Source organism: Scardinius erythrophthalmus, assembly GCF_964197995.2.
Source record: "Scardinius erythrophthalmus genome assembly, chromosome: 14".
Taxonomy (NCBI): Eukaryota; Metazoa; Chordata; class Actinopteri; order Cypriniformes; family Leuciscidae; genus Scardinius; species Scardinius erythrophthalmus.
The window spans coordinates 27,672,891-27,698,356 of NC_138234.1; the positions used below are offsets into that span (position 1 = coordinate 27,672,891).

The 25,466-nt window shown below is 36.9% G+C and overlaps 1 protein-coding gene across 3 annotated transcripts in view; it reads right to left on the minus strand.

The window, feature by feature from the left end:
• Positions 1-558: 558 nt before the first annotated feature.
• The window catches only part of LOC308702321 (V-set domain-containing T-cell activation inhibitor 1-like), a 460,835-nt gene continuing 435,927 nt past the window's right edge, over positions 559-25,466 (minus strand). Inside the window, exons 1-4 of one of the 3 annotated variants that reach the window (XM_081385088.1) lie at positions 7,244-7,369; positions 6,094-6,134; positions 5,691-6,017; positions 559-1,099 (exon numbers count right to left, since the gene is read on the minus strand). In XM_081385088.1, the coding sequence (XP_081241214.1) occupies positions 891-1,099; positions 5,691-6,017; positions 6,094-6,134; positions 7,244-7,254 (588 nt within the window). In that variant the 5' untranslated portion in view covers positions 7,255-7,369 and the 3' untranslated portion in view covers positions 559-890. Of the gene's footprint in view, positions 1,100-5,567; positions 6,018-6,093; positions 6,135-7,243; positions 7,370-25,466 lie in introns of those variants that run through there. The other 2 variants (XM_081385089.1, XM_081385090.1) reach the window with 2 other exon arrangements.

A 25,466-nucleotide genomic window follows, 5' to 3' on the forward strand; every position in this document is an offset into this window, starting at 1 on the left:
AGAAGTAATTGAATAAGCAAGGGGAGAGTCTCAGCTTTAGAAAGCTTACGTTTACCCCTGAGAAACAAGATTCTACAGTACAAAACCAAAGATTTAGTTTTCCCATAATAAAAAACATGTACTCTTATTCTTAGAAATGACAATTGAAAAGTTACATTATTCTTCACTGGGAAGATTTCTGTGTCGGACATAAGACAAGTTGGTCTTATTAAAAAAAAAAAAAAAAAAAAACTATAACAACATTTTTTAAGTAAAGCTCTCATCTGAAATCAAATCGGAATCAACAACAACATTATTCTGATATTATTAAGGGACCTCTTATAGCATCTTACATTCATACAAGACACTAAGGCTTACATTAAGTAACTATTAAGGCATTAGGTTTGTGAGCAACATAATAAGGCAACTTAAATAAGTGCAGGGGAGGGTAAAACTGTCATAGTTTCTTATATAAAAATGTGCAAAAGGAAAAGATTTTTATATATAATATATATATATATATATATATATATATATATATATATATATATATATATATATATATATATATAATAATTGGTAAATGTTTTAATTTTAACATGCATAATATAATTTATAACAAATACATTTAATATCGACAAACAAAACATGAAGTACACTTGTTCAGAATAAAGACAGTAACATTGACAGACTCATTGGTCCTTTACCTAAAAATAGCTACAGTTTCAGTGTTTGAAGATCTCATTCAGCAAGAAAAAACAGTGTTTAAGGCAATAGGCCTATAATGTAACAGCAGCTCAAAACACATTCACAAGCACCAGAAAGCCCCAGTGACAGCTGTAAAAATAGAGAGATAATGTGGAAATTGAAACTTTTAGGACTGACGTCATTCAAATCACTGTTTTTTGTCTTCAGTCCTCAGTCCTGACAAAAAAAAATGAGGGAGTTTGCTGTTTTTTTCTTCTATAGTAAAATGCAATTAAACAACATATCATAGACAGTATACTTATTATTAGTAAAATTAATAGAATGGTAAACAGGATTGATGAAGTCTCCACACTGTCTGATGCAGTTTCATTTTCTGGGTTTTCATGTTCAGTGGATTTACTTTCTTTTCCTGCTGTTGAAACAAACAAAATACCTCACTGTGATAAAGGCAAGAGATTTATCTATAACTAGCGAACTTTAACTTTTTTTAAATTTAAAACTTCATGGTAACTATGAAGATAATATGATGCAATAAAGAATCACATGCGCAGGGTAAGATTTGTGAAAGTGTACATAATATTGCAAGCGGAAATTACATTTGCATGCCAAGAGAAGATTTGTAAAGTTGTAAATCGCCTTTCAAGTGTAAGAAAAAATTATTTGCAGTTATTCCCTACTTTAATGGTCTGAAACGCAAGTATCAAGCACAAAGCGCAAGTAACTTTGTGGGCGGGTCTTGGGCGCTGTTGCTATTATACCGGCGGGATAAATGACTCTTGCGCCCGACGCAAATCTAAAATGTGTTGGTCTGAAGTAGCTTCATTATTCATAGGTGTGGTTTGGGCGTAATGTGAAATAAACCAATCAGAGCGTCATCTCACATTCCCTTTAAGAGCAGACGCGCTTGTTCTAAAGCGGATTGCTATTATAACAGCGGATCACAGCCGTTAAAATGTCACAAGACAGAGAAGTGACATTGTATGGGGATGGAGAAACACACCCAAATTAACTTCGGTTAAACAGGCGTATGATAATTTGGGTAAATGTGTAAGCTAGATGTATGCTTTTATAATAAACTGCCTATCTATCTATCTATCTATCTACTGTAATAATGTATGATTTGCAAAAAAAACCTGCTGCTTCTGTGTAGATGAGATAAGCAAAGTGTATGCGCGTTGAGCACACGCTACATTGATTATGGCCCTTAAAATAGCATATAAATAACATGCGCAACGCGCCACTGACTTTAAACTAGTTTTTTTCGGTCAGTGGTGGAATTGTTTTCTAAACCTGTAAAATAGCATGAGGGAACGTTTGCGCCGGAACACGCCTCCTCTTTGCGCTGAACCGCCCCGGGGAGCGCAAGTGTATTTCTTAGTTAACCGACGTGCGTCTGTGGAGGGAAAAGTCCGCTGTGCGCGGGTGCAAAATAGGAATGATACATGCGTCGGTGTACAAAGTCAATAGGCTTTATGCCCAGCTCCACTACTTCCTGAACTTCAGCCAGCTCCTTTGTTTCCTGTCTGCAATTATTGGACAAACTGATTAATCCAGGTGTGCCTGACCTCAGTAACAATACTCAGACACACCTGGATTAATCAGTTTGTCCAATAATGTCAGACAGGAAACAAAGGAGCTGGCTGAAGTTCAGGAAGTAGTGGAGCTGGGCATAAGGCCTATTGCGCTGGGTGCAAGATAGTGCCCTGAGTTTTGCAAGCGCAAAGAGGAGGGCGGGTCCACCTTCATGTAGCCAATCAAATGAGCTTCTCGCTGGCTCACGATTTACTCTTAGCTGATTGGTTCAATAAACACGCCAGTCACCGGAACACATCTCTATCTTCATTTGTGTTAAGAAAGAAAATTTCTGTGTATTCAGTGCATGTATCCGGCCCATCAGGCCATATCAGTTTGTAATATTGATGCTGCTGAATGTAGGCCTAGTATCTGCACTACTGCATGCATAATTTCACCTGTCTACTGATCGGGAGGATTCCAGAATTATTATTATTATTTTACTAAAATGAGTTACAATAATATTTTCCCTTTAACTTGTATTTTAAGATCATCTCTAAATTCTGAAACATTTATCACCTGCAATGCCATCATGTAACCACTAGATGGCTGTATAGCCCTATGAACATATCAAGATGCTGTATATTCCCTGGTTGCAGGGTTTTTATTCAGATTATATATTTATTCAGATTTATACAGATTATATAATATATAAAATTTCAATTCAATAATATTAACACCGCCTCGAAATTCAGTATGAATGTCAGTCAGCCTTAATCAGCCTAATGGTGCAAAGCTTATTGAGCAATCATGATTTGTTTATTTATTCATTTATATATATATATAACAGCCTATGTTGCCTATGTGTGCATTAAAAGTATCATTTCGGCAATGAGAACTTTTCTTAACACAAATGAAGATAGAGATGTGTTCTGGTGACTGGCGTGTTTATTGAACCAATCAGATAAGAGTAAATCGAGAGCCAGCGAGAAGCTCATTTGATTGGCTACATGATGAAGGTGGACCCGCCCTCCTCTTCTTACTTGCAAAACTCAGTGAGTGAGAGAAACGTGAGAGAAATGCTGCAAATATTTTTTTTCTTACACTTGAAAGGCGATTTACACCTTTACAAATATTCTCTTGCGCATGCAAACTGAATTTACGCTTGCAATATTATGTACACTTCCACAAATCTTACCCTGCACAACGCGCATGCAATTCTTTATGGCATCATATTATCTTAATAGATAACACTTTAGAATAATGGTCTGTCATTAATAGGAAACTATGCAGGAAGTAATGCAGGACAAATGAGTAGTTCTACACTTAGTTCAGTACTATGAACTAATATGGAAACAAGCTTAACTAATCAGTAAGTAATAGCCAATTTAAAGGAGAACTCCGTTCAATTTTAACATTGAGCTCATTTTTTTGTACATTTGGAGTGCTGCCAATAAAATTGGAAAACCGGAGTTCTCCTTTAAGAATAAGATACTTCCTTATTAGGTAATCAATACTTACTGAACGAGATGAGCCTCAATATCAACTAACTAGTGATCGACCGATGTATCGGTTTACCGATATTTTTCCCGATATTTAAGCATTTTCCCATAATCGGGTATCGGTTTTGTAATATCGGATTCGCCGATACACGGCGCCATCTTGTGGCCGTTTTGAGAATTCCGCCATTGCAGCCCGCGTCTGAGGAGATCAGTCAACAACAACTCTGTGCACAGGTAAAACATATGTTCTGCTTGCTTTGCTTTAATTATTCAACTTTATTTAACATAACAGACATGCAGAAATGAGATTTGGGACATAATTGCCTGATATAGTTTGTTTATGCAGCTTGGTTCTAAAGAATTGAGACGAACTCATGGAGTCACGTAGCGTAATCCGTCATGTCCTGCCCCAATAAAGACGTAACTTAACATGAATTAAATAAAACAGACATGAATGAGTGCATGTTGAAAATAAAAGCGCTGAATTTAATTCTCTATCTGTTGTATTTGATCACCATTAGTCTCGAAAAAAAAGTTCGTTCATATTGCTGAGCACTCACTGGGTTGATGACAGGAATGCTCAAGCGCGGCCACTGAATGAAACTTTTGAGAAGATTATCTTGTTTAAACACCCTAGATTATATTATCATTTACTACATAACCATTATTTCGCTAATACAAATCTGACTAAATACCGTTCTGTGGAAATTAATTATTTATTATCTCCACGCGAGATCGCGGTTGAGTAAGTTATAGTTCTATGTAAATGCATATAAACAGCACTTTGTCAGAAAGCATTTCATGATCTAGACCGACAAAAAAATTATTTATAATTAACATACTAGTTGGAAAATGCAAATATTCTGTTTTGTTTGTTACTTTCCTGACAATGTTATATTCCAGCTAATATTATTCAGTGAATTAATATTACCCAGTGAATTATTCCTCACTCTTTAAACCTATTAAACGGCACATAAACCTTCTAAAACTGTTTAAAATGAATTACATTTCTGCAAAGGTGATATGACTCCCCTGCAATTATTTTCTCCATATGAAGACATTAGACTTTTAACATATATTTTGCCTATTGTTAACATTGTTGCTGCTGATGTTTTCTACACTACAACCTAGTTCTGCTTAACTGGGGGTATTAAGTTACACTACTAAAATAGCTGTGCAAAAAAAATTCAGGTAATTGAGCTCATTTTTTTGTACATTTGGAGTGCTGTCAATACAGAGAACAACGACAAAAATCGGTGTTGCCTACACCGTGTTATCCTCTTTTTAAAATTTGCACCCTGTTGACTTCAATGGGGCAAGTACTAAACCTGCTTTTAGCCTCTTAACATCCTTGATGTGTCATTACAAGTGCACAGGTCATGTGAGTGATTCCTTCTGAGTGAACACGAGTGACTCTGACTGCAGTAGATGTGAAAGATATGAATAAAGCCCAAAGTAGTCGATTGCCGAGTTCACGCGCATAGGTTTAGTTACCTATGATCACGCGCGTGAACTCGGCAATCGACTACTTTGGACTTCAACCGAAAACAGGATGTAAACACAGGTATTTGCGCTGGCTTAAATAACATCATTTTTATACATATCTTTCACATCTACTGCAGTCAGATCCACTCGTGTTCACTCTGAAGGAATCACTCACATGACCTGTGCACTTGTAATGACACATCAAGGATGTTAAGAGGCTAAAAGCAGGTTTAAACATTGCCCCATTGAAGTCAACAGGGTGCAAATTTTAAAAATAGAATAACTCGGTGTAGGCAACACCGATTTTTGTCGTTGTTCTCTGTACTGACAGCACTCCAAATGTACAAAAAAAAATGAGCTCAATGTTAAAATTGACCGGAGTTCTCCTTTAATGTAGAATTACTCATTTGTCCTGCATTACTTCCTGCATAGTTTCCGATTAATGACAGACCATTATTTTAAAGTGTTACCAACTTCACACATGAATCAAGCATTTCTACAAACCGGTGATGATCAGCTGTAGAGTCTGAAGCTCAGATGAGTGTGTGAGAATGCAAATGTATTGTCCTTCATCAGCGTATTGAAGATGGATGAGTTTGATGGAGAAGTTTCCTCTCTCATACTCATCAGGGAATGTTTCAGCTCTGTTCTTGTAGTCTGGGTCCTGTAACTGTAGTGAATCTTTACCCTTGACTATATCATACACAATCTTGCTGCCATTGTGTCTCCAATGCACATCAGTGTCTTGAAGTTTCAGATCATGTTCAGTGGAAGAACACGGCAGGAGAACAGATCCACCAATAACAGCCTCTACTCTTTCCTGCAGAGACACTGAAACAACACAAACTGTTAAACACTCAGTCTGTGGCATGAATTTATCTTTCTGATGTGTCGTTCTGATGCTCACCTTTGTTTATCAGCACCGCAAACACACAGATGAAGATGCAACTGCAGAAACAGAAAATAAAAACAAGTTCCTTAAACTACTTTAAACTCAACCAGTACAGCATGATATTAGCAACAGGCTTGTTTAAGGTGAAAATGTCCCAAACTCGAGGGAACATGTCATTTAATATTATTTTTAGGTTTAAATTATTATGGAGAACATGCATATTATAAAAACTTACATTTTAAACAGACTGCAATTACTTTGTTTTACTAAAAGTATCAAGATAAAACTAAGCTGACGCAATATGATAAAAGTCTTGTCGTTGATTCTAATCAGAGTTTTTGTACTAACACAATAACTGACCATGAACACAATAAGCAGTGAGCTAGTACACTACATTTTGTGAATTGCTTGGTTATAATTTCTGCGATTTGACCGGGAGCCGCACCAAAACTAAAATCTCATTGGACAAAAGTACAGCCCTTCATGTATTTTAAACATAATTCATGAACAAGGAGAGACTGTTTGTGTAATTTTTTAACTAGATATTATATAGTGTAATAAATTTAGATGAATCTAACTAACGTTACATGTGGATTGAGATCACTGTTCAACTAAACTGTATCAAATTTACAAATAAATTAGTATATGTTTCCATGTATTTCCCTTAATATTTTATATTGGAGGTTGCATCTTAATCCCGTAAATGATTGAATAATGCACTCGTCGCTTTGTATGATTTATCAGTAAACGTAAGCATCTTTACCCATATTACGTTACACTACTGGTGAAAACTTTAATATCTTGAATGCACTGTAAGATTAGGCATTATCAAATTACTTTCAAATAAAGCTACACACATGTTTCGGGACGCAAAAGAAATTCGAAATACTAACGCTAACTGCTAAGTTAATGACTGCGACAAAATAATAGTTGCCGACATTGTCCTGCAGATTAACCTGTTAATCATTAGTTAATCAATTCATGTTTAATGCGTTAATGACGCACAAAGGTTTTTCCTGTTGATTCTATATTAAATAAAACAAATGAGGAACAAAACAAAACAGGCCAAATGTAAACACGAGAGCATCTATCGTTACATCAGGACTTGTACGAATTGTGTTTGTATTTTGTAAATACAGATTTCATAAAAACATCGTAAACATACCCGATGACCATGGTGCCCCGGTACAATACATATATGTCAATATTATTGAAATATTAATCTTTTCAACAACAGATCTGGGAAATCGAGAACGCGTCCCGGATCGACCTCTTCTTCTAAAAATGTACTGACGTCCGGGTTACAAACTCAAATAAATAGCGAGCGACACCTGCTGTGCTGGAGTGTGGCGAAAATGCAACATTGTAAAAAAAGAAAAGAAAAATATGTTTGGTCTGTGAAAGTAGGCTACATTTGCGAAATGTAGTGTACAAAAATATAAAGAACGGCTGTTGTATTTTTAAATGGTAGGCCTATGTTAAATACCAAAATTTAGGCTAGGCTAATTTAAAGGAACACGCCACAATTTTTTTTAAATAGGGCTTATTCCCCCTCTCCCCTACATTTAGATAAGTGGGCAAACGCAATTTTGTCTCAGTGCATGCATTGTCTTTGTCTGGCAGCGCCACCGCTAGCTTAGCTTAGCATAATGACTGGAATCCTTTGTTGCCGGATAGCATGTCATGAGCAGAAGTGATCCAAAAAATAATAATAAAATAAAATTCATTCTTGTGGCCTGCATTCACAACGAGTACAAATAGCAATGCGGATGAAGACTAGGTGAAGACGGAAAGAAAAAAATGTCAATGTAAATTATAAATAATGTTTCTCCCGCACTTTCGAAAGCGATGTCTCTGGAACTATAATAGGCCTACATGACTTGATTTTAAAACTGAAATGGTCATTGCAGAACACCTGTCCCAACTTGGTGACGGTCAAGGTTGTTCCCCTTTTGCCTCTTTAAAAAGTCTACCCGTTCTCACTCGGGTCACTATACCGTCAGAAAAAGGGTCCAGTGACGTGGTAGCGCATTGCTTTCAATCAGAAAACCTTCAAACCTCCACTGAGGCAAAGAGCAAGGGAATTTTGTCTTCATGTAATTATATTTTGGGGTATAATTTTTTCATCATGACATATGTTGGGGTACGGTGACTGGGAAAGGACATTTTTAGTTTTAGTTTAATCAGCTCTATAGTTACCAAGCTTGTGAATCAGTAGGCTATTGTGTACACGAATCCAGGCACTGGTAAGGACCGAAAAAATTACATTCTCTATAGTATGAGAGTGTGTAGTATGAATGTAATCTGGACGTACAACATTCAGTCGTGTCGCTTCACTGCCATTCACAAATCCTCTCCTGTGGCCTTATGGGATGGTAAAGTGTCCATCGAATGCACACTTCAAAATCTCGCAAAACATATTGCGCGTGCATTAAACTTATTGAGTTGGCTTGTGAGTTTTTATTGTTTTGGCGCTTCAGGAATGTGACGTGGTAAGGGAGCAGATTACGTCACACACAGCACTAACAACGACTCATGCATGGTACAACAGGAAAGCAGTTTATTTTTACTTTGAAACGCACACAAACATCTGATACATTTGACAAATGTTTCCTTTGCATCCTTCTCTCCTGAACCGTAATGCATGTTCTGCCTCCACCATCTTTGGCAAACAGAGAGCCTCGTATTTTTTGACATGGTCAATTGGCTGTGGTTCAACAGGCCTCCTCTTCTTAGTTTGAATGCTCATCTCATCATCATCACTGGACATCTTGTGAACCTGTTGACCTTAAACACACTCTGCTTGAGCATCATTTCAACTATAGCAGCAGCTTAAAGTCAACATACTGCAGTTTCTCCTTCTCTGGACATCTAATGGTCTTTGCTCTATATGATCCTGCTGTTTGTGGCAGCCAGGTCAAAGAAATGCAGGACCGAATGGATGGTTCAGTTTCTTGTACAGCCTGATATCGGGTATAAGCTGCTCAAGTCAAATCCACCTGTTGTTGTTTTAGCAACAAGAAGTCTAGGCACAGTAACATGGCGCTTCTCTTTCGCTGACCGTCTCAGGATTTATCCCATGGACACTGGAGCCCATCAGAACTGACTCATTGTCCAGCCACTTTGTCAACCTCTGATAGTTTTCTGACAAACACACAATGCAGGGAGCCTGTTGTTCATAATGGTCCCTGTTCCCAGGAAAGTAGTTGCTTTCATCAGACATTTCCATGGTTCTCAATAGCGGAAATCATAGATGACGTAAACTTCTACAGTGGTAGAAGACAGCAAATGTTTTTATCATTATTATTTTTCTTCACCATTTCTTCTAACAGCAAAAGAAAAAATGTTTCCAGGACTTTCCAAAAAGAAGAAAAATACACAGAGGGATAGATTATGACAGTCAAAAAAGAAAGATGTCAAATTTACTGTCACTCCCTGAGCCGCTTTTTTGAAACCGTGGGGATCAGGAATTGGCTGTTAAGTGATGACGTAAACGCTGCAGGCTCAAGAACACTGAACTGTAATAATACACAGTCACACTGCCTTCATTAGGTACACCTAGAACTGTGTTGGACCTACTTTTGACTTCAGAACTGCCTTCATTCTCTTGATTTGAGCTGTGTGACATGTGCGTGTTGTCTTGAAGTAGCCATCTCTCGAGAAATGAGGAAAAACAAGTAGGGCGGGACTTGATTTTGACCTTCAGGTATTGATTGGATGGTTGTGGTTTGCTATTACTGTGATCTCATTTGATTGACAGGTTGTCTTGCCCTTGCGTCAGTAAACGCATCATCAGAGAAGAGATGTCGCTGCAAGAGGGATATAAGTTATTTTGATTAAAGATTATGAGAGCACATACATTTTTGGCTTATAGAGTAACTTTAACCAATTTCATAGAACAACAAAAATATGTTTCACCTGTATGTGTTTGCTGATACCTCACCTCCCTCACTGTGCACACTCACATTGAGTCAGCATAAGGCAGGGCTATTCAATTAGTTTCATTCGAGGGCCGCATTATCAAATCGAAAAGTTGAGGTGGGCCGGTGGGTTGGTTTTGGGGATTTAGCTTATTTATTGAAACATAACAGTTTCAATAAATAAGTTAAAGTAACCCTAAAGAAGTGTGGTATTTACTTGGAGATGTGGTACCCAACAGTATGCAAATATATAAAACCATAATAAATAAAAACTTGATAATTTACAACTATTTTCCTTGGAACAAATAAATTATTTATACAAACTTATAGCTGTTGGTGAGAAATAATAATTATTTTATGTATAATTGTTATGCTTAAATGAAAATATTCTGACAGTGAGACTTGATAACCACAGGCTACTCACTCCCACTGTATAAAAAATGCCTAAACACAAGTTAAAAACTATACGCACCTTTACAAAGAAACTGACATAATTTCATAACAAGCATTAATGATATATTCCTTTACCCACCTAATAAAACTAATGCAATATAAATCACTATATTTACTATTATACTAGGCCTATATATATTTACTATATTTATCAATATAAATATTGCACATTTCTGCCCAACCATGGTAAATTACTACAGTACATTCATGGTAAATATTTGTAAGGGTGATTAGGGGATTTAAAGTCTTCTAATTTCGTTCATGCCTCAGTGTTTCTCCTGCTTTCCTCATCAGTCTTGTTGGGAATGTTGAGGCTGTTTCATCCGATTTAATACTAATTAGCCTCATTCATCAAGTGATTTGTGGTTTGTAATAGAGAGGTTTCTGTCGAACTGAAACGCTTCCCACTGGTTGTCGCAACGCTGTTTACTATAGTGTCCGGACCGGGAGTAAACGCAACTCCGTGCTGGGCCGTGTTGAAACAACTAGTGAAACAACTGAAAACAGCGTTATTTGTTATTACTGTACTGAACGAGAAACCGCTTCAGATGATTCAGTGACGGAGCGGTCCGAATGAATCCGAATAGTTTTAGACCGTTATGAAAGCGCGTTTAGAATCGAACCAAAAGAATGATTCATTCACGAATGATTGGAAGTCTATCGCTGGTTCAGTCGACATAAATTCGTGACGCAAATAATAACTGCTGAAATATTTGCACGTAAAACGTTTCTCAGGTCAAACGGAGCGAGTATCAAACGAGGAGGGGGAGGTTGGTGCCGTCGGGCCGCATGGAGATGATTGGCGGGCCGCCAATTAAATAGCCCTGGCATAAGGACTCGCCTACATACCTGTATGGACTTACCTGTGTGATCATTAATATTTTTATGCTCCATGCTCATCTATCTTTAGTTTTAAACCTGTTCATCATTCACATCTCTATTGATCATCTGTATCTTCACCTCATTCTGCACTAGCAAAACAAGGACCTTTATCCTTCAATTAAGTCAAGCTATCCATCCTACGCTCAATATACTCACATTCTTGCTGTGTTTACATCGCATACACTACACTGAAATGAAACTAGGCAAATTAAAGTGGTTGAGAGACACTGATGTACACTTGCCTTAAATGACATGAAACAAACACATGCAAAATCCATATCTTTGCTATTAGATTACGCAACTTTGTAGACTAAAATGTAGAAAAAGCAGTGATAGTATCTCTCTGTTTTAGAAGCTGTGTTTTAAGATTCTTTTTTTTTTCTTTGCTTGAAGCAAATATTAATAAACATATTCAAGATAATGTTTTATTTGCAAGAACTGTAAATGGAGTATGTTTAAAGTCTACTTAAGCATTTTCAGATGACAAAAGTCAACTTCTGACTCAGGAGTCATGATAATATTGAAGTAAATTTGAGATTAATAAATACACTGCCTGCACATGTCTGATTATTTCATCTTACTGTAGACATCACTTACTGTACATCTGATGACATCTAGAACACATCTGTGCAGAAATGGAAAAGTCTACAATACTTTCTGTTTAAAAAAGTAGTATTTCTCCCTAATTCTATATTTATGCGTTATATATTATAATACACTAATATAAGTTATCATGATGAACAGGTATGTTTTATGATTTCTGAATGAAACCTGGGCCTGATGGCCTGCTGCTGTTTCCATGCTCATATTTGCATTTGGCCTGCTTTGTTTATTTTGCTTTATTTGAACTAACAGGGAAAACTTTTGGATGTTATTAATAGAGTTTTATGTAAATTATTTACATTTACATGTAGAGAGATAATCCACTTCCTCAAGGTACTGTAGGCCTTCTCATCGTTTTTACTAATGAGGCCTAACAACACTGTGTCAGAAAACTTCACTAGTTTGTTAGACCTGTGTTTAGCCATACAGTCGCTGGTATTGAGGGACTAAAGCAGGGGACTGAGGACAGAGCCCTGAGGGGCTCCGATGTTGAGGGTGAGTGTAGAGGAGGTGTAGTTTCCCATTTTAACCACCCAAGGGCGTCCTGTCAAAAAATCCAAGATCCAGAGACAAAAAACAACAACAACAACAACAACAACAACAACAACAACAACAACAAAAACAACATAATTATTAAAACCAAGAATATTATTTTCATTCTTTAAAGACCATAACTATAACAAAATAAAAAGAAGTAATTGAACAAGCAAGGGGAGAGTCTCAGCTTTAGAAAACTTACATTTACCCTTGAGAAACAAGACAGTACAAAACCAAATATTTCGTTTTTCCATAATAAAAAACATATACTCTTATTCTTAGAAATGACAGGCTAGTTTAAAAAGGCTAGTTATTATTGACATCATTTGAAAAATATCAAAAAAAAAAAAAAAAAAAATTTACTACGCACATTCAATAACACTGTACATTTCATCAGTTATAACAGTTTACATTATATTTTAGACATTTGCTGGTCTTTTTTCTGCTGCCCTCTGTAGGCCATTTATAATAATTCAGAGTGGCGTATCACCACTGCACAGAGAAAAATGCTAAATATTTTTATGTGCATCAACATAGGCCATGTTAATAATAATAATAATCATTATTTTAGTTTTGAAACGTATTTAAAATAGTTTTACATGCGCCAATGTATTTTTAAAGTGATGGTTTGTTGAAGTGCATTATCCTAATTTTAATCATTTGGATTGCAATAGAGCATAGAAGACAGACAAAGAGAAACTCAAAGAAATGCAAAGGAAATTTGTTATTATTTTGTAACTTTATCACATACATCTACTTTTGCACCTGAGGTTTAGCAGGTCTTAATAGTGATTAACAATTAAATAATGGAGGACGGGTGTGGGTGGGGTGCTATAAACCAACAAAGCTCTTTTGATGTGAGAATTTAACCACCCGTTCTTTTTTTGTCAACCGCCGTGTCACACCCCCACCACACTTCACCACTCAAGACCCTCTTAGTCATTATTGAACATTCAAATATAAACTTCTAGTGTGAAAGTGCTATCCTTGTTTCACAGTATAATCGAATGCTCTGATGTTAAAAGTGTAGATCTAGAAACACAAACAAGGAGCATCATCCCTGCATGCTGCTGTTTCCTTAGAAAGCAATGAGAAACTGACGGATAAAAGCTTTGGTTTGCGGTTTAAGGTTAAACCTCCACTGTAGATAAAGCTGAGAGATTGTGTTTGTCACAACATGAACAAGTGACCAACTAGTGGAACATGTTTCTGGTTTTGGTTTAGCACTTCAGTTGAGTTTAACCACACTAAAGCCCAGGGCCGGAGTGGGGCCACTTTTCAGCCCGGGAGTTTCAGGCCCAAGACCGGCCCACTTTTTCCATGGTGGAATTCCAAATTAGCACTTTTTCTAAATTGGATAAATGAAGCAACAGTTCAGCTCTTACTATTGTGTAGTTTGTATTAATACCATGGGTTAACAAATAATGTAAAAGTTAAATAATAATTCACTTAGACTTTATGAGAAGCAATTACGATTTCACACAATTATGACTTTATATTTCACAATTCTGACTTTATAACGCGACTTTATATCACAATTCTGACTATATCTTGCAGTTCTGACTTTATAAGCAACTGCAACTTTATTTCACGCAGTCCTGAATTTATATCTTGCAATTCTGACTTTATAAGAAGCAATTGCGACTTTATTTCACACAATTCTGACTTTATATCTCGCAATTCTGACTTTTAAACACGCAATTGCGACTTTATTTCACACAATTCTGAATTTATAACACACAATTGCGACTTTATATCACACAATTCTGACTATATCTTGCAGTTCTGACTTTATAAGCAATTGCGACTTTATTTCACACAATTCTGAATTTATAACACACAATTGCGACTTTATATCACACAATTCTGACTATATATCTTGCAGTTCTGACTTAATAAGCAATTGCGACTTTATTTCACGCAGTTCTGACTTTATATCTTACAATTCTGACTTTATAAGAAGCAATTGCGACTTTATATCACGCAATTCTGACTTTATATCTCGCAATTCTGACTTTATAACACGCAATTGCGACTTTATTTCACACAATTTTGACTTTATATCTTGCAATTCTGAGAAATAAGGTCAGAATTGCGAGATGTAAACTCGCAATTGTGAGATAAAAAGTCGCAATTATCTTTTAAAATGTTTTATTCTGTAGCTTAAAAAAAGCTTCCATACCTCCTGGCCTCTTCCTCCCATCCATCCTCCCTGACGCGTTACGGTAGGGCCGGCCCAGCTATCGGTAGGCGCCGGCGGTGCCGCGGTAGCCTACCTGGGAAAACGTTTTGGAAAAGACGGACTATGGACCCAACCAACTCTATAGGAGGGGAGGGGAGAACTCCCTCACATGGTACAACCCATGCAGAGGCTGCGCGCTGCGGTGTCAGAATGCGAAACGTGTGTAGCCTATGTAACTAACGTGACATTAAAATGTGAAATAATAATAATAATAATAATAATAATTCCTCGACCAGCCCAAAAGTGATGCGGCCCACCAGGAATTCTCCCGATTCTCCCGATTACCCACTCCGGGCCTGCTAAAGCCTGTAGCCTGTAATACTTATTATCATTCAACATAAATGTATCAGTCAACAACATTACAATCGAAACTGTAGGCTACTGCTGTGGCCATGAAAAAATACCCTTTCCTTAGAATCAATGAATTATCGCTTGATGAACTGATTAATTGATTGTAATATTAATTTACATCAAGTTAATAAGATTAACTGATCCAAATATTCAAAATTAATCATAAAAATTTATGATTAATTATTAATATTTCCTCTTTGAGGTAACTTTTTACAATATACTCTATATTGCCAAAATTTTTGGTACACCTGCCTTTACATGCACTTGAACGTTAATGACATTCCATTCTTAATCTGTAGGGTTTAATATTGAGTTGTTCCACCCTTTGCAGCTATAACAGCTTCAACTCTTGGAAGGCTTTCCACAAGGATTAGGAAAGTGTTTATGGGAATATTTGACCCGAAGAGCATTAGCGAGGTCAGGCACTGATGTGGGACGAGAAGGCCTGACTCACAGTCTCTGCTCTAACTCATCCCAAAGGTTTTCTATCGGGTTGAGGTCAGGAGTCTGTGCAGGTCAGTCAAGTTCCTCCACACCAAACTCGCTCATCCATGTCTTTATGGACCTTGCTTTGTACACTGGTGTGCAGTCATGTTGGAACAGGACGGGGACATCCCCAAACTGTTTCCCACAAAGTTGGGAGCATGAAATTGTCCAAAATGTCTTGGAAAGCTGAATCATTAAGAGTTCCTTTCACTGAAACTAAGGGGCCAAACCCTGAAAAACAACCCCACACCATAATACCCCCTCCACCAAACTTTACACTTGGCACAATGCAGTCAGGCAAGTCCCGTTCTCCTGGCATCCGCCAAACCCAGACTCGTCCATCAGATTGCCAGTCAGAGAAGCGTGATTCATCACTCCAGAGAACACGTCTCCTCTCCACTGCTCTAGAGTCCAGCTTTACACCACTGCATCCGACGCTTTACATTGCACTTGGTGATGTAGGGCTTGGATGCAGATGCTCGGCCATGGAAACCCTTTCCATGAAGCTCTACACACTGTTCTTGAGCTAATCTGAAGGCCACACGAAGTTTGGAGGTCTGTAGATATTGACTGCAGAAAGTTGGCGACTTCTGCGCACTGTGAGCCTCAGCATATGCTGACCCCGCTCTGTGATTTTACATGGTCTTCCACTTCGTGGCTGAGTTGCTGTTGTTCCCAATTGCTTCCACTTTGTTATAATACCACTAACAGTTGACTGTGAAATAATTAGTAGTGAGGAAATTTCAAATATAGTTAACAGTTTTCACAGCAATGTTCATGGCTTCATGTAGTTCTGGTGACATCTGCTTTGTTGCAAGACTTTCCCTGTGAGGCAGAATTTCCAATCAAGACCTTTTTCAGAGAAGTACTCATCAAGGCAGTGCATGACACTATCTGCTGTGATTCTCGTTGGAAGTTCTTTGCAAAATAGCAGATCTTCACAAAGATTACTGTTCATGCAGTATCGGACAAAAACTAACAGTAACGTGGCGTTGCTTATGTCCGTCGACTCGTCCAGCTGTATGGCAAAATAAGGGCTTGCCTTTATTCGATCCACAAGTTGGCATTCAATGTCATCGCTCATGCCACCCTTGTGATGATCTGAATATGTGACTCATGCTGGCAAAATGAGTCGGAATGCACACAAGTTAAAGGTGAACTAAGTAACTTTTTTACCTTAAAGGAACACTCCGACTTTTTGGGACTTTAGCTTATTCACAGTATCCCCCAGAGTTAGATAAGTCCATACATACCTTTTTCATTTCTGTGCGTTCTGTAAGTGTTATTTGACGCACCCACCGCTAGCCTAGCTTAGCACAAAGACTGGATGTAAATGGATAAGGTAGTATACTAATCCCAATAAGTGACAAAATAATGCAAACATTTTCCTATTTACATGTTGTGATCTGTATAGTCACAGCGTGTACAAATAACAAGGCTATATGAGACAGAGACCATTTATAATTGTATAAATACTGAGAACTATATTCTCACTAGGCGTAGGAGCACAGCTACTTGGGCGGAGTGATTAGCGCAGCACACGAGACGCCCTGTGGTGAGGAGCAGAGAGTTCGCTCAGAGTTGGAGTAATAGAGTCAGCAATTACTAGATAGTAAATTTATAGTTTACAATCATGGGTGTTCGCTGTATCTTGTCTTACAGCTTCCAAAGTTTGTAACTCCTCGTCTGTGTATTCTGGTTCAAAACTATATGGTTCTGGATCTTGGTTTGATACCCAGTAAAATTCCTCTGACAATTCCTCAAAGTAAGCCATGATCACGAGTCACGTTCGCTACTAGCTAGTTAGTCACGTTTGTTTTGTTTACAGAACCATCAACAGGGCGTCTCGTGTGCTGCGCTAATCACTCCGCCCAAGTAGCTGTGCTCCTACGCCTAGTGAGAATATAGTTCCCAGTATTTATACGATTAAAAATGGTCTCTGTCTCATATAGCCTTGTTATTTGTACACGCTGTGACTATACAGATCACAACATGTAAATAGGAAAATATTTACATTATTTTGTCACTTATTGGGATTAGTATGCTACCTTATCCATTTACATCCAGTCTTTGTGCTAAGCTAGGCTAGCGGTGGGTGCGTCAAATAACACTTACAGAACGCACAGAAATGAAAAAGGTATGTATGGACTTATCTAACTCTGGGGGATACTGTGAATAAGCTAAAGTCCCAAAAAGTCGGAGTGTTCCTTTAACCGAACAGCTTCGGAGTCAGTGGAATAGTTATATGACTTTTTTCGGGTTGAATGGTGGTCTTCTCGCACCCCCCTATCGCCTGTGAGCGGAAAAAACACCCTTGCAACTTTGAGCCTGCGGGCCTCCGGCCGCAGCGTCAGGAAGTATCGCGTGATATCAGGTCTCGCGATGTAACAAATTGCTTTTCGGCAAAAAAATCTGCTAAAATGTTGTCATTATTGCGCTCCCTCACGCTGTTCGAACCCGAATGAAGAAGACGTTTTAAAGAATGTCCCATCTGCTTTGATGTCGTTGATCCACTAGCCTCTTTTTGACAGTTTTGTCAAATATCTATTCCGAAGCTGTGGGGGGAGCTCTATAGAGAAACCTGCGAGCAGAAAGCAAGAATACAGCGAAGAAATTCCCGAAACTGCATATCCCTGCTTTAATTTTGAGCTACAGGCAAAACAAATGAAAAATATAAATTTTGGTCAAGTTTGAGGTTTTCACAATTTTTTTATAATTAAGCCTTTATCTTGCGATCACAATGCTCAAAGTAGTAATTAAACATCTAAAGCAGGGGTGCCCACACTTTTTTGCTTGATGATCTACTTTTAAAATGATCAACACAATGAGATCTACCAACTAAAAAACACAGTTTAATAATTAAAAAAAAAAAAAACACTTCAAATGCTTGTTGCTACTACACTAGTAGTACTGCATGTAATCTTGTAATTAAGGAGAAAAATAATAATACATGTTCAATGTTGATATTCAATTTTAACACTAAACTCAAAATACATACAACATTTTGCCTTATTCTGATGACTTGCACTGACTGGAATCAGAGAGTAATCCGGGCAGAAGCTGCTGATAGCGAATCTTAAACAGGCCTCCACATTGTCATCAGTCATGGTGGACCGGTGTTTTGATCATTTTCAAACAGTTTATTTTCAAATGGTTGGAATTTATGAATGAATGAATGGCATTTGTGTACGCTACCGATTCCGAATACTGTTAGCTTCACAATTTCGCGCTCTGTTCTCCGAAGCTCTTGAGCTGGAAAGCAGAAGCAGGCTAGTTGTCATGACAACCGAATAAACAAAAATCGCGCCTGGTAAAAATTCATTCGTCAAGTGCAAGTTATACAGAAACTAAAAGAAGGAAGGACAATGCTATATTTATTTTTATTCAAATTTAACAAAAGCATATTTTAAAATTTTTGCGATCTACCAGCATTGTCTTTGCGATCGACTGGTAGATCGCGATCGACCTATTGGGCACCACTGATCTAAAGTATCTTTAATTGTCCGTTTTCTGAGAGGAGTACCTTTCCTTTGCACATGAAAATTTGTCATTTAAAATGTATAGGCCTACATCTCAAAATGTATTATTATTATTAATATTATTAATTATTGAATGAGTAAATAATAAGTTGAACACACCAGCAGCTCCAGAAATAAATGTGGAAATTAGCTAAAACTAAATCAGTTCTATTCATGAATGAATCACTGGCCCTGTTTACACCTGGTATTAAGGTGTGATTCGATCGACCAAATCACAAGTGGACGACACTGAATGCAGGTGTAAACTGGGTCTAAAATATTTTGATCTGGTCCACTTTCAGACACTTCCAGAGGTAGTCGAAAACACATTCGACCGGATTCCTTATAAACGCTCATGTGGTCGAATGTGTTCTAACAGCCACAAAAGACTGTCTTCTCTTCGCCTACTGACCTAATGAGTAAACATTACGGGAAGAGCGCGTCAGCCAAATGGGATTTAAACTTTGTCAGCTAAAGACCCAAATTTTGTTTGAAGATGAAAAACATACCAAGCACAATGTTCTCTCACCATTCCTGATTTCTAACACACATTCACAGCGTTCGCTCTTGTGTCTGTCAGAGCAGAAACGAAAGCTGATGCTCGGCGTTTGTTTTTCCATAATCTCCGGTCGTGTTCAAATGTAAATTGTGCAAGCTTATTTTCTCCATTTAGATTGAAAGATCTGGAAAAGCCCATACATTAACCCGCCCGTTGACCTTCCACTTGAAGAAATCAGGACAGAAGTGTTAAGAAGAGACGGATTAAAACACCAGGTGTAAATGGGAATGTGTCTCCCTCGTCTTCTTGAGCTCCGATCGACCAAAAGGCAACTTAATGCCAGGTGTAAAACAGGGCCCTTCACGCTGGTTTTATCAACGGGTCCGATCCTATTCAATGAAATGAACCAACTCAAATGATTTATTCGTGAATCGGACATCATTACAATGTTTATTTCTTAAATTCTAACAGGAATTCCCATTTGCCGGGGACAGTCCCATTTTGGAGTCCTGTCCCTGGGAAACGGGGATGTCTGGTCACTCTATTCAAGTGTCAACTTGGGAAAGGTGAGATAAATGAATAAATTAAATAAAGAATCAAGAAAGTTGGCATGGGTGTGTGGCTTTCTAAAGCCAGTGAGGTACTGTAGTGTGGGCAGGTGCAAGTAATTGTGGCAAACACTTGGGGTCGCTGTTTTTATTGAGACATATGGGTTATACAAACACAACACTCAATGAAGATCACATGTGGAAAAATATATTCACTGGGATTATATATTAATTTTTTATTTATTTATAAATATTAAACAGATGTTAGTCTCCAAAAATCATTCAAATAATGCTGATACAGTTCAACCGCACTGTTTCACTGTTTGTATCACTCTGCTTATTTTTGTTTTCAGCCTCATATTTACATGCAAATGTTCAATTTATGTTCTCCATGCTTGAGGCTCAGCTTTCAGAACTTTACTATTATTTAAAAAATATTTTTTTCATTGGTCAAAGACCTGTCCTGTTTCAGTTGTTGAAGGTGTTTGACATGCTTTACTCTCTGCAAGGCAGAACAAATGCAATGCAACGTGCTGCTCTGTTTCCATTTGAGGTTTAGACAACTGTGAGAACTGAGATAACCTAAATGTATAATGGTACTGAAAAAACTCTGCACTCGTTTAAGGTTAAACCCCACTCTAGACAAAGGTGAGAGACCCTGTTTATCATTGGCTGTGCCCAAGCCAGTGGAACATGTTTATGGTTTTGGTCGAGCGCTTCAGTTGAGTTTAACCGCACTGTGTCGTGTATCAGATGCCCTGGCATGCGTCACACACTATATATATAAAATGTATATATAAAATATATATATATATATATATATATATATATATATATATATATATATATATATATATATATATATATATATATATATATATATATATATATATATATACATACACACACATTTTTTATGTCTGAGTGAGAGTGTATATGATTTTTTTTTAAATTATGTACTTTAAAAGAATCAGCAAACAGTCATAATCTAATTTATTAATAGTGACAATTTATTAAGACTCTGAAATTGATTTTACCACTTGTGTTTTTTTCAATGAAGTAAATTGATGTTCACGTGATATACACTATTTATATATTTTAAAACTACTGAAAATTTAATGTATGTCTAAGAATGTAAGGTATTAAAGGGAGTTATATGAATAATAGAGAGTACATCCAAAAATAAAAGGACAATGTTTTTCCACCTAGAAAATATTTATGCCATTCATTTACTTCAGACTCTTGACACACACACACACACACACACACACACACACACACACACACACACACACACACACACACACACACACAAGACAAAGGCGGCGGCAACAACAATAATGAGTGCTGAGCTTGAGACAAGTATGTTGGCAAGCATCAAAACTTCAGTTTGTTAACTAAAAATAACATATAATCAAATAAATAAATAAATAAATAAAAATAATCAACTTGTGGTTATTTAACTGATGCTGTTTAATTTTTTATTTATACAACCATTTACAGTATACAACACATTGACAAAATAAACAGTCCTCCTAACAAAAAAAGCAATCTTTCATACTACTCTTCTCTGTCCAACAGCATTGAAAACTCAACCAATCAGATTTCATATAAATGTGCACAATCTCCATTCTAAGATATTTCCTTTGTGTCACGACAGTTTAGAGACTTAAATATTTTCGAAGAATATATTGTCAACAATTGCTCAAAGAAGCTTCAAACATACAATATACAGTTATTCCAAGGCAAACACCTTTGAATTGAGAAAAGTTTTTTAAACACATACATTTCACTTAAAAACAGGGGTTTTAAAATCTTTTTGATGCCACAGACCCCCAAATATGATATATTATCATATATTAAAATATTATTCCTTGGTGGCTATATTTTCATGTATAAAACATTCAAACATTCAAACTGCAATTTAAAAATAAAAATATTTCAAATATAAGTAAAATATTGTTGGGAAAAATATTGACTTTCTGTTAAGGAGACACTGTGTTTGTCTACCTGCTGTTAGATGTATAAATCTAAATAAAACAAAATATTACAATTCAATAAAATAACTTAAAATAACTGGTTTAATAATATAAAAAATGGAATCAATAAAAAAACAAAAAAAAAACAAAAAAAAAAAACTATTTTTCTCTGAACTTCCCCGCAGACCCCAGTTTAAAAATCCCTGATCTATAGAATGTAAGTTTGGCTGGTTAATGTCATGTGTGTTAAGCTGCCAAACAGTTTGTGGTTAGAAGTTGAATAAACATTAAGAAAAAGTGAACAAAATAAGTTTAAGATCAGTCATACTCGTGTGTTCATGACTTCGGCAGGTTTAGAGCTGCATATGTGCTGTTGATTTGGCTGGAGCGAATATTTCTACGCAGCTTGGAAAAATCCATTGTGGCGTACTGAAAGAACAATAAGCAAACCCAGTTACAATTAAACCAAAATTAATTAAAATTAATGTTAGGGAAGATAGCAAGAATGCTAAGTTTAAGACTTAGTTAGGATAGGATGAGTTAAGAGTTAGTTAGGATGATCACATTTGTACCTGTAAGTCGTGTTCTTCTATAACTTGATTCTGCTGTACATCAGTTTTGAGTTGTGATTCTTCTGCTGACCTTTTGTTTCCAACAACAAAAACCTTTACCAGTCCTAAATATGAAATAATTCATTTAGATGTAATATTTACAAAAGGTTGTATTATATTTTCTTCAATTATTTTCTTCATCTGAAAAAAAAAGCATTATATTAATATTATTACAGATGGCTGAAATATCTCACCGATCAGCACAGTGAGCAGAAGCCCGATCAACAGAGCAGATATGATGATTATAATCTGACATTGTGTCTGATTCTGATCAATAAACTTCACCACTGTCTGATTGTGACACTCAGTTAGTTGAGTTGATTCTGTAAAGAAAGTGTCCACAGTCTGTTACTGTAAAAACTGTTAGTCTTAGTGCAATGGCTACAATTTTGTAAAACTGAAAATATTGATAATAAATGGGAATATAATTAAGTTTTTCATATCTAAATAAAATATGAAGAAGTGAATGACAAATGTAAGCAGTGATCATCAATAAGCCTTGTTTACTGACAAAGTAAATGAACTCACCATTGAAGTGCAGTCTGGTGCTGTTGCTGAGTTTTAGAGGTTCATCTGTGTTCATACAGTAATAAACTCCTAATTCATCAGCAGTCACATTATTAATAAACAGACGATGTTTAAACTGAACTGAATATTTCTTTCTGAATGTTTTATTTGTGTGAAAAGGGGATATTGGTGGTAGAAATGATCGTAGAATCACTGTTGGAGGATCTGGTGTTTTCAGTAAAATCCAATAAACCTCATTTTCATCAAGATCACAGTTTATGGTCACATTTGATCCCAAATCAGTGAGTTGATCTGAGACTGCAGCTCGACAACAGATTAATACATCTATAAGATAAAAAAAAATACATCATAAGTACGATTAGCCACATAAAATCACTGTTTTTATGTAAACACATAAAAAATATTCATAACATGTAATGAACTCACAGAGCTGAAGCTGAATGATCCTCATGTTACTGCGTGATTAAAACAGTTGAATCTAATGAAACCTGGTTCCTCTCACACAACATCATTTAACATGAATCTACTGCAGCTCTGAAGCAGACAGGAAAAAACTTCTGCCACATCAATTAGAGACAGTCAAGTTAGCTCTGACCACATACAGACTTTTTTCAACACCTAATACCCCACCAACATCATCAATCCAAGGCAGTTTAAGCTCAGTTTTTGTGTTTATAACCACTTTTTTTAATGTTATTTGATCATACATACATACAGTATATACATACAGTACATACATACATACATATAGGTAATCTATAGCCTCAATAACTTTACCAACATACCCCCCTCCCCACCCAATAATCAGACAGAAAACCAGTTTATTTCCCATAGGTAAATTATTATGATAGATAAAGCTCACGTGGGAGCATTCCAATATTCATGCCAATTCAAACTAAAACACTAATCTTCTTATGACTGGGTTGGTTGTGTCTAAAACACAGAGGAGAACAGACAGTTTCTGCCGAGGGATCAAAGGTTGACATGATTAACCAGGTTCAGTTACATCTTGTTAACAGATGACGTATTCATTCATGTATTATTTTATTGACTTAAATCAGAAAACTGCTTCTTAAAGTAAGTGTACACTACTGTAAAACCTAATAAAACATTTACATTTTCAGCCTCTTAAGGGCAGCAGAGAACAACTGCAAACTGTGATGCTTTACAGTTTTTGCTTTTTAAATATAATATAAATAAAATAAATACTTAAACAAAAACAGCAACAACAATTATAACTAAATGTCTGGTTCAGGCATAGATCTGTCAGGGTTTAAGACTTAGATCTGGCCACTAGAGGCCCCCATTGCGTCTCTTGTTGGTTTTCAGTATCTGTCATTATGTCTTATTGTTGTCACCTGTGCCTTGTTCCCTGTTTGTGTATTTAAGTCACCCTTCTCCTGAGTTCTTTGCTCAGTGTTTCCAGTGACATGACCATGTCTAGGTCATTCTCTTGTGGAGTTATCTTATTCTGCTTTGTGTACCTGGTATGGTTCCTTTGTTTAGTTTTATTGACTTTTGCTCTTTGAAAATTTTGGAGTACTCACAGATCTACATTGTAGGGATGTAGGGACTTAAATTTCCAAAAACCTGTAGAGTAGTAGTCTGGGTTCAAAGATTCTGAAATGCAAAGTGAAGCATTCACGTGACTGGAAAGAAAGTGAGGCTTTGTTTTTCGGTGATGACGTGTTTCTCTGAAAACAGTACGTGCTCCGGCACGGAGCTACATGAGAAATTGCGCCATGATAGTCTGCTATCTGACATTCTCACATCTCTTCAAGACCTTTTTTCGGAGACTGCCAGTCGATCCTGCCATGACTCCAGCCCAAGCACCTCAGCCAATGCCTCCTAACCCAAGACTCTTATCTGAACCCCGGCTACCTCCACCTCAACACTTTGCAGGAGACCCTAGTGCCTGCAATGGCTTATTGACGCAGTGTGCTCTCACTTTTGAGTTACAACCATCATCCTTCCCTTCAGACAGGGCTATGATAGCCTGTATTATCACCCTTCTCTCTGGAAGAGCCCTGTCTTGGGCCACAGCCATCTGGGAGGCCCAAAGTCCTGTCTGTACCAGTTACTCTGCCTTTGTGGGAGAGTTCAAACTGGTTTTTAATTATCCTACCCAAGGTTGGGAGGCATCGAAGAGGCTGTTGTCCATCCAGCAAGGTAAACGCAAGTCTGGCAGACTATGCCATCCAGTTCCGCACTGTTGCAGCAGTTAGTAGCTG